Source organism: Elgaria multicarinata, chromosome 8 (genome assembly GCF_023053635.1).
Source record: "Elgaria multicarinata webbii isolate HBS135686 ecotype San Diego chromosome 8, rElgMul1.1.pri, whole genome shotgun sequence".
Taxonomy (NCBI): domain Eukaryota; kingdom Metazoa; phylum Chordata; class Lepidosauria; order Squamata; family Anguidae; genus Elgaria; species Elgaria multicarinata.
The window spans coordinates 93,707,697-93,718,225 of record NC_086178.1 but is presented as its reverse complement, the minus strand read 5'-3'; the positions used below and the strand labels follow the sequence as shown (position 1 = coordinate 93,718,225).

Genomic DNA, 10,529 nt, shown 5'->3' with positions numbered 1-10,529 from the left:
TTATTTATTTTGTTGATTTAAGAGAAATAATGTGAAAGAGACCCTTTCCCCCTCCAACTGTAACATGAGACAACTGCTTTTAGTAGGCTACACTTAATTTAAGCTGAAATTATGTTGCTTTACTCATTGAATTGCACAAATACCTTGGAAAGACTCCTGTAATAATGTCTAAAATGTTGTAACATGTAGGTTGCATTCTTCACATTATTCCAAGGAAGACTTGTAGTGTTCCCACTTTACTATGTTGGTACTAAAATTCACACACTCCTGAGAACTTGTGCACTTGTGTCTAAGCATTTGAATCAGCACACCTGCATACAACTTCTGCTCAACATGTTACACATCATAGAATCATAGTTTGAAGATACCTTTGAGGTTATTTAGTCCAGCCCACTGACTGGTGTGGCTTGATCCTGGAAACTCATAGTTTTATGGAGCTGCTGAGAAGTTCCCATTCCAAATATCCAGCTCTTTCATAAAAGGAGTCTCTACCCTCAAGCTACCATTTTGTATTTGTCCTCACCCCATTCAGACACTGATTTGCAACTGGCTCTATTTGCTGTTGGAACTTGGATTTCTAATAAAATATCCTGAAGTGCCAACAATGCAGTTCATATAAAAATAACATTTGCTTTGGATTTGGGTGAAATTGCCAGATTGTAAAATGGAAACAAGAAACAGCGGTGAAGGGTAGCTGCTCTATATGGATTTCTTGGGAATGAGCAGGAAAAATGCACCCAAAACAGTTGTTTTCAAGTAGGGACCTCTGTGTGTGTGTGTGTGTGTGTGTGTGTGTGTGTGTGTGTGTGAGAGAGAGAGAGAGAGAGAGAGAGAGAGAGAGAGAGAGAGAGAGAGAGAGAGAGATGTCGGTGGGGAGGAATTTATTGTCCCCAGAGGGAAGCATCTCCTCTTTGTCCAAGTCTGAACCCAATTTCCTTACTTTAGGCTCTTGCCTTAAGGCAAGTTTCTCCCATCACCTTGAGGACTTGGGATCACTCCAGCACAGAGCTCTCTGCTGCCAATGTTTTCCTGACAGCATGAGGGCAATGCACAGCTCTCAGCCCCTGCCCATTTTAGGAGGAAGCAGGAGGTCATTTCAACCCCTCAGTGTTTGGGGGCAAAAGGTAGGGGACCTGTCTTTGAGATAACTCAGAGATGCTCCCTCCATTTGGGCCCACAGGCGGATGGACTCGATGGCCTTATAGGCCCCTTCCAACTCTACTATTCTATGATTCTATGACTAAATGCAGTTCACCCAACCACTTCAGTTCACTCAATATTTTGAAGCAAAAAGGCATTACAATCTCTTCCTCCACTAGTAGAGTAAGAAGTGACTGCTTCATAATATTAACAAACACAATTGACTAGTGTAGTTCAAATAACTACACTTCTTCAAGGCTATTAAACAAAAACCTTTGATTGCTTTTGTGTGTGTGTGTGTGTGTGTGTGTGTGCTGAAGTTACTTTTATTTTATTAGGACCATTATCTCTAGCTCTCTCGAGATAACTTTAAAGAGGACATTTTGAAAGGGGAACTAATAACAAAATGGACAAAATATTCAAAAGTAGAGAAAGCTCATTCTTTTTTCTCTCTTTCCCCCCTCTATTTCCCTTTTAGGTGATGTATCTCCAGTGCACATGAATCCCATTTCACAGTCCCAGTTTGTTCCTTTGGCAGAAGTCTTGTGCTGTGCTATATCTGATATGAATGCAGCTCATATTACTGTTACACAGGAAACCTTACTGGATCAGTTGGGGAAACATTATCCAGGTAATCTGTTAAATCATGGGCTGCTGACAGTCAGTATAAACATTCAACTCTGAGGTTTTGCAGCTAGCAGAGTGAAAGAATGCATGCTATCTGGGAACGGGGATGTAATTTTAATTATCTTTGTGAATCGGCATATGGGAAAATAAAATACAAAATCTAAGTGTCCTAACTTACTCTGTGTTGCAAACAGAGGCTTCTAGCTTGCAGTCACATCAACATTTATGAAAAATGACTTTAAAAATCTTGGCACAAGGGGGATGATAATGTGGATCCACTCAATAGTGTCTCCACTGAAGAGAGTGAAAAAATGTGCTCCAGTCCACCCTCAGTGACAGGGATGGGCAAGGGGTCTCCTTTACTGCAGCACACTCCCACTCCCCCCCCCCACTCTGCAGCACACACATTGTGCAAAGATGTGCTGTATCTTCACACAAGGGGTCTTGTATCAGTCTTCTCTCCCCACCCCCTACCCCATGCAGCCCCATCTGTCACAATGACAGGTACTTTGCTAATAAATATATGTCATTGCCTCTTCTTCTCTCCCCTTACAAATAACTCCTCATGCAACTGGATCCACTAACAGAGGCCAGATCTACACCAAGCAGGATATAGCACTATGAAAGTGGTATGAAAGCAGTATATAAAAGGCAGGAGCCACACGACTGCTTTATAGCAGTATTGAAGTGCACTGACAACTGTTGGGGCCCATTGACACATACCCATATACTGCTTTCATACTGCTATATCTTGCCTGGTGTGGCGCCTGCTCTTATATACCGCTTTCATATGGCTTTCATAGTGCTATATCCTGCTTGGTGTAGATCTGGCCAGAATAGCAAGGAAACTTGCTGTTTGCCTAGCCTGTTTGCTTAGCCTGGGTAGGTCAAAGAGTGGGAGATGGCCCATATTAAAACAACAGCCTTGGCGATGACATCTTCAAAATGTTCTGAACCTATTTCTGTGTAGAATGGGTCTTTCCCTTTTGGATTGTGACAGAACAGTGTGTGATTCTCTGGAAGGAATAATAATAATAATAATAATAATAATAATAATAATAATAATAATTTTATTTCTTACCCGCCTCTCCCTTTGGATCGAGGCGTGGAACAACATTAGAACAGGGATCTATACATCTTAAAAATTCTTGATTTTACATTGATCTGGATAGGCCTGCCGGAAAGGGCTAGTCTTTAAAGCTGCCTTAAAATCACAGTCTTTTTGTTCTGATTTGCATTTTCAACTGCATTGGAGAAAGAGACAGCATGCAACTACTATTTACAACAAAGAAAAACTGCCTTGTGGGGCCTGTTTTTGTCAACCTTTCCCATTGTTCACATATATCTGTGAGAGCAAGTGTAGTGTAATGACTAACAGACTGGACTGTGGATCACAAAGTCTCTGGTTCAAGTCTTCCCTTAACACTGAACTTGATTAGGGCAAGCTGTTATCTTTTAGCGTTATTCCCTCATCACCTGCAACATGAGGGTAGTAAAGGTGACCTGCATTATAGGATCATTGTAAGACAGGGGTATCAAATTCAACCCCCATCCAACCCCAGCATATACCCAGGAACTGCATTAAAAAAAATTGTTGATAAATTCATGTTTTGAAAACAGGCAAATTCACTGGTAGGACTTCTCATCCTCACTACACTATTCGCTCTCTTTGCAAATCTGCTAATTTAAAAGAAATGGTAAGCCCCTTTTGCCCTACCAAGGGCATTGGCGTCCCACCACTGAAAATGGTGGTAAGGTTTTCATGGGCCACATTCGGGACCCCAAAAGATCTGATACGTTTGACAGTCCTCTTGTAAGGACTACTGAGATAATGGATGTGCAGTGCATCAGCACATCTCACAAGCCAAAAGTCTTCCATTTGGAAGCACCCTAAAAAGAAATGGCCACTGTTTTCATTGCAGCAGCTCTGTGGTTTTAACGTGTATTTGCTGACCCCTATTGTCCAACTGGGAGAAAGCATCAGGCTATTAGCATTAAAGGAAAACAATTGCCTAATTTAAAATCCATGGGATAGAAGTGGGGCCTACATCAAAATGTTGCAGTGTGGGGTGTTGTGGGGTGTTCCTGTTAAAGGTTCTAGTAAGCAAGCCAGGATACTCGATTCAATCCCTCCTTCATTTTTCCCACTTAACAACCACATAGTATTCTACCCTCATTGGGGTCTTCCCACACCGTAATACTGTTTAAAGTGTTTTTGTACTTGTGCTAATCTTGGGGCTCCCCTCATCTTGCTGATACCTCCCTCCTGTGCATGAGTAGTTAAATAAAGATCCACGCTTGGATCCACAAATGTGGCCTCCACAGCCCCCCAGTGTGGACCCACACATGTATCTACCACAGCGTGGCTCCCTCCATCTCCTGAAATTCAGGCAGCGCCCCCCCCCCCCCCGGTCTAATTTTTTGTTTTGAATCTGCCTTCTCCATTTTTGGCACCCCACAGGGGTGGGGGTGGTCCCCTGACCTCCCGAAGTTGCTCACCCCTAACCTAATGTATAGAGAAGACTGAGCTCAGATTTTTACACGTATGTTAAAAGCTAGCCTTATCATGAAGCAGTTGCTTCAGGCGGTAGATTCTGGAGAGGAGCCATTTTCCTGCTTCCAATGATATCTCTGCCAATAAACTAAAAGCATTCCATTCCAAAGGTTTTAGGGGAGCATTTTGACTGCAGTTTTACCTCGTTAATTTGTGTTCTCAACACTGATAGTGGAGGGTTGGTTGTTGTTTTTGTCTTTTAAAAACCTTCCCAGTTATTTGCAGGATATTACATAAGTGTACAAATGTCACAGGTCACTTGCAGGGCTAAAGTTGCATTGAAAAATAAATAAATTACACCACAGCCAGCTTATGATATGTTTGTGCCTCTAGTCAGAAAATCGGAATATTTCCCCCACCCATGGAAAAAAAATCAGAATAAGTAAGAATTCGTACCCTTTTAATGTATCTCCAAACCAGTAACCTCACTCTGCCTAATGGTAGTGTCAGGTGCCCTGACTGCACCAATGTTAATGATTTATGACGGTCCTCTGTTCAATGGGATGCTTTAAAAATTGGGTCTGTGTGCTCAGATCTTACATTTTGGAGTACACATTTTATTCTACATTTGCTATAGCAATCTTTTTCTAAATACTGAAGTTTCTGGTGGTTTTTCAGAAGATAGAGACCATCATTTGGGTTTACAATTTGGAAGTTGTAATCTCCGTGCAGCCATAGATGCTGATTCACCATGAGCAATTAACTATCTCTCAGCCTCATTTTTCCATTTTTAAAGAGATTAGCAGCAAGCCCCATTGAACAAAATGGTATTTAGGTCTGAATAAACATGTATAAGGTTGTGTTATAATACTGGCTTACTACACAAATTTGTTCTGAGCCTGAATATGATAAGGATTGTAATGTATTTTGCATCCTGAATATATTCCAAAAATGAATAGTAATATGCTCTTGTCCTTATTGTTGTAGGCATTGCAACTCCCACACAAGATATTCTATACAGTACACTTGGAATGCTAATTAAAGAACGGAAAATATATCACACTGGGGAAGGATACTTCATAGTGACCCCAAATACCTATTTTATCTCTAATAATTCTATGAAGAGCAACAAGCGGGTCCTGCTGGAAGATCATTGCCCTCCGGAGCCTTCTGTCACATACCTTGTAAGCATGGAGGATACTGCAGAGCTCATCCAAGAAAATTTGCCTGTTGCATCTCATTGCAAATCTTGTCATTGTTTCTCTGAGAAAACTGCAGTGAATGGACAGCGACCTCAGCAGCTAGTTAGCCTTGAACCTAATGGAAAAAGTCAAAAAGGGTCTTGTGAATCCAGATTTTCAGTTCAAAACCCAGCCACTGATACGCTTGTTGGCAACCATTCTTGTGAAACTGCTCATTCTGTACAATCAGTGAAGGAAAAGGAGAAGGTTAAAAAGTTTGGTCTTAGCCTTTTCTGGCGCAATACTTCAAAGAAACAAAAACCTAAAAAAGTTCATTCTTCATTTTCTGCCCAATTTCCTCCTAAAGAATGGCCAGTAAGGGATGAAGATAATTTGGATAATATCCCACGTGATGTTGAACATGAAATTATCAAGCGCATCAATCCTTTCTTGACAGTGGACAACTTAACTAAACATACTGTGCTGATGCAGGAAATTGAGGAACAGAAGAAATATATCAGTAAAGGAACTTCTACAGAAGTGCTAACGATGAAACACAAACATTCTTCCAAAGGGTGCACCCGGAAAAAACAAAATAAAGCTGCAAAGCATCAGAGGAAAGTGCAGCCCAACAAAGAAAAACAAATGAGTAAACCACAGAGAGAATTTAAAACTGACAAACTCATACCAGCTGTTGGCAAACTGGAAAACTCTGTTGAGCAACCATTGTGTTGTGTTACAAGTGAAGCTATGATTTATAATAAACAGCTTTGTGAGGATGCAATAGATATTGATTCTCACTTTATATACAAAAAAGAAATTAATAATCCATTTCAAGATATTGCATATAGAGGGAATAAGTTAACAAAAGGACATACAAGTCAGAAAAACAGTGATGTAAAATCCAGAGCTCCTAGATCAGAGAGGAATTTTTCAAGGTCCCGGTCTTTGGATTCCTCAAGATCTGTAGACTGTAAAGCTAAACAGTTGCTCACTGTCAAATGTGACGCTGGAGATGATAAAAAGAAACAGCTAGATTACCCACAATACCGGGTTTTACAAAGAGGTGGCAAATATGGATACTTGAGAGAAACTGCAGCTTGTAAAGATAATTTGCACAGAGTGGCAAATCCAAAACGTATGGTGGAGATTCAGGTAGCTTCTAACACTTATGCTGCACTCGATGAAGGAGAGGAGAAAAGCAACCCACAGAATTCCAGTCAAACTCACCAGTGTGATCAAGCTGCCATATATGGCTTACTGGGTCAAAATTCAGATCAGCTAAAACATGTTTATCTTCCTAGTGATTCAGCTGCTGCTCACCAATTTAAACAATCTGAAAATATTGTTACCCAAGGACAAAATAATGATTTAAAGAGTGAACTAAAGGCTAATAACACTAGCAAATGGCTTGAGAACATTAACCCACAATATGAAGGATTTACCTATGAAGAAGAGACTCGGTATCAAAAAGTGGGTGATGGTCATGCTTGTTCTCTGTATCATGATGATGATGATCAGGAACGGCATGTGGAGTTGTCCAGGTTGCAATCCAACCAACTCTCATATAGTTCTTCAGATACAGGGAAGAGGAATAACAAAGAACAAGAACTGGATGCTGAAGTATTGGGAAACAGAAATGTTAATACTCAACTCCCAGGGCCCAGAACTGATATGGACAAGATTGATACTTACAAGCATGAAGAAAATGAATTTCTTAATCTTAGTAGATCAAAGGATAGTTTAAAGGGGTATCAGAAGACAAGCCTTGAAGGAAAAAGCTGTGTGTGCCGTCAGATATCTCAATATGCGTACAAGAACAATGAAGAGAAAGGGGATGTTTATGATCATAGGCAGATATCAGATACTTCTGAAACCTATGTGTTTGATTGTGTGTATGATGTGAATGAGGCAGAGACCAGAATTTTGCAGAAGACAGTAAATGAAGCAGGTGGGAAATTAGCATCCTTGGCATTCTCACCAAAAGACTGGGAAATTAAGACAAACCTTGTGGAAAAGCAACAGTCATTTGATAACACAAATGATGCTGCCATTGTAGATCGGAAGGTCCAACAAGAACAAAACCACTTGGAAGGGACAGGAAGCCACAGCTTAACAGGAGATAGTGGAATAGATTCTCCCAGGTAAGCACAAATGGTAGACTGATATTTCTAATGCACACTTCCACCTGTCATTTGTAATGCTTAATGGTTTTTAAACTTTGTGAACTACCCAGGGAGCTTCTGCTATGGGGCAGTACAGAAATATAATAAATGAAAATGAAAAGAAAATGTCATACTTAAAACTTTTTTTTAACATGGTCGTCATGAGATATGTTTTGGGGAAACGATGATTGCCTTTCACAAATTCCTAACTCTGTTCAAACAGACCTTTCGTGAGTGTATTTTGACTTTGCAAGATTGGGAGAGCACGATCCTATAATGGAACATTGCATTTTCTTTTTCTTTCCCTTTGAATGCATTGGTGTGGGGAATGCTTGGATAATTTTGCACATATAGTTTTAACTTTGGTTTTGTGAAGAAGATAAAAATCATGGTCATGGACAAAAATGCACTCTTAATAAGTTCAACCTAGTGTAAGAAGTAGCTGTTAAGAGCAGGGCTATTACTTGCATGTTGTAGGGAAAGTACTCTTGCTGCAGCACAGCAGATGGAAGGAATCATCAGTGTTATCATTGTGCATTAGCTTCCGTTGCTGAAGAACACAGAAAAAGGAAGTCTTTGGAAAACGAGATATTACAACAAGGCAAGAAAAGGCCAGGCAAAAGATCCCAGTAGTTGGGGGTTGGACAAGCTGTCTAGTAGGTGCAAAAGTTAGGCATAGATAGAGGACAAGCAGCCTGTTGGGTCATGGCAGACAGGACTCGCTGAAAACCTTGGATGGGTGGAGCCATTCAAGGAAGCAGTAAGAAGAAGCTTTTTAAAGTTCAACAAGCCATGCAGGGTCGGGCAGAATGGATGCAGAGGCTTAGTATGAAAAAGAACTGTGGATCCCATTCATAATCACTTGAATTTCACCAAGGGTGTCAAAAGCCCAGCCATGAAATATATGAATCTGTTGAGTTGTCAGGTCATATTCTGCTCTTATGAGAATGAGAATATGATATAATTTGTATTCTCCAAGTACTGGCTGACTTTAAAGGAGAAGAATTCAGATATGTTAAGTGTTTATGTGCTTCTCTGTGGAGCATTTTCTGGAAGCTAAACAATGTACAAAACTCTACAACGAAAGATTGCTGGCTGCATAATGTCTCGATATTCCTCACTCTTAAAATGAACTAAATTTCATTTCTGAAATACTCTAGAACATTATAAAATAAGGATTACTTTTGGGGGGTTTGTTGTTGAGTGAGCCAATGTTTCTTTTGAAAGCAGTGGTTTTGCCTGTAATTAATTTCCTGGAAAATTAGTCGTCATGAATAGGTGAATATGGATAAATTGACTTCTTAGTGAATCGTTTGTTTTAAAAAATAATTCTTTCTAGAACACAAAGTATGGCTTCTGCTAATTCTGCCATCTTGGATGGACTGAAGAAAAGAAGAAGCTTTCTCATGAACTTGGAGGGCATAGAAAAGACTTTACAGAGTGGAAAGAATCTTACACGAAAATCCTTGCTTCAGTTGACTCCAGTCATGAATGTTTAACTTTTTTTTCTTCTTACCACATTTTAAGAATTCCTTTGTAAATATGTTAATATATGTACTGTAAATGTCTTAAGCTATTAAATATCTTAAAAGTAGGTAAGATAATTATATTCTCATAAAATGTATGAAAGTTTTGTAATAAACATTTGTGTTGTTTTCAAATGTTTTATTTGTGGTAATACTTACTATATTGCAAAAGGAGTTGGCAAAAACTACAATTCATTCTATTTGTCTTTACCAGCCACACAGGATTCCAAAATGTTCTAATTGCTATTCGTTTATTAGAGTAGATCAGTCCAAGGTGGTGATCCTAAGGGTGTTTTACAGGCACACATCAGAACAGGAGTTAGCTCATTTTTCCCAACTGTGCAGTGATTCAATCTTCCTTTGCCTTCATGTTACAACTATCAGATAGACTTGCTTCAGGTTTTAAGTTTTCAATTTTGACTCCCACCATTCTTCAAGTGGGGTATCTCCTTTTTCAACTGCTCAAATATTTACTTGTACATTTATGCATTTAAAAATGCATTCAATACTTGAGTATAAAGGGTGAGGGGACCAAGTTTCAAAGAGCTGAAAAATTGCTTTGAGGATGGGGAGATTTCAGAGTGACATCATGGATGCCATCCAATAAGCAGTGTACATTGTGCTGGCTTCTGCTCTAAAGTCTTGGAACTATTTTGCCCTGAGCTTGATAATGGAAATACATGGTATGTCTGACTGACAGCTCCATCACACCAGTAATTTATCGCACAGTCGCTATACCTGGTATGTGGTTTTGCAGCCCGGTACTCAGATTACATCGTCCATGTCCTACACTCATTTCGCCTCTTCCCCTCCATGTTTCGTTTCTTTTTGGAGCTGAGAAAGTCTGGGTTTTTTCCCTCCATGCGAAATAAATGCGCTCCTCTTGCTAAAAAAAGAGGAGGGCAGGGCGGTTCTCCACTCAACTGTGAAGGGGAAGGGAGAGAGGTCTCATTTAACTCTATATTCTTACTCCTGAATAGTCATGACCGGGGGTACATTTTCACCTTAAAAGAAATGCAGAAAATGCACCAGGACAGGGGTGGTGGTGGTTCACCCGTGCACTTCCCTAGAACTGCAAAGCTTCACAGTTAAGACTTGCTTCTTTTTTTTTTAGAAGTGGAGCAAGGCACCAGCATGCTATCGAGCTGCAGTGCACTTTCGGTCCTCGTCCCCTGTAGTTCGCTGAGTCGGTCCATCGTACTTTCGGTCCTCCAACTCGGTTTATAAGGATCCTAGGGAAGCATTGTGTGTACTTTTTCTCCCCCACCGTTTCTCCTAAGTTTTACAGTGCACCAATACTTCCTTGAAACAAGGATAGGTAGACCAGTCCATGGTCATGCAAGGGGTTGACTTTCTTAATCCTTTTGGTACACCATTGCATCATTAATTACACCAT

At 40.2% G+C, this 10,529-nt stretch overlaps 1 protein-coding gene across 1 annotated transcript; it reads left to right on the top strand.

Annotated features, from left to right (window-relative positions):
- The first annotated feature begins 1,549 nt into the window (after positions 1–1,549).
- Positions 1,550–9,218, top strand: STOX1 (storkhead box 1). The gene is made up of 3 exons (XM_063131634.1): positions 1,550–1,771; positions 5,249–7,586; positions 8,947–9,218. The coding sequence occupies exons 1-3, from the start codon at positions 1,639–1,641 to the stop codon at positions 9,104–9,106; spliced, it is 2,631 nt and encodes an 876-aa protein (XP_062987704.1). The 5' UTR covers positions 1,550–1,638; the 3' UTR covers positions 9,107–9,218.
- Positions 9,219–10,529: the final 1,311 nt, after the last annotated feature.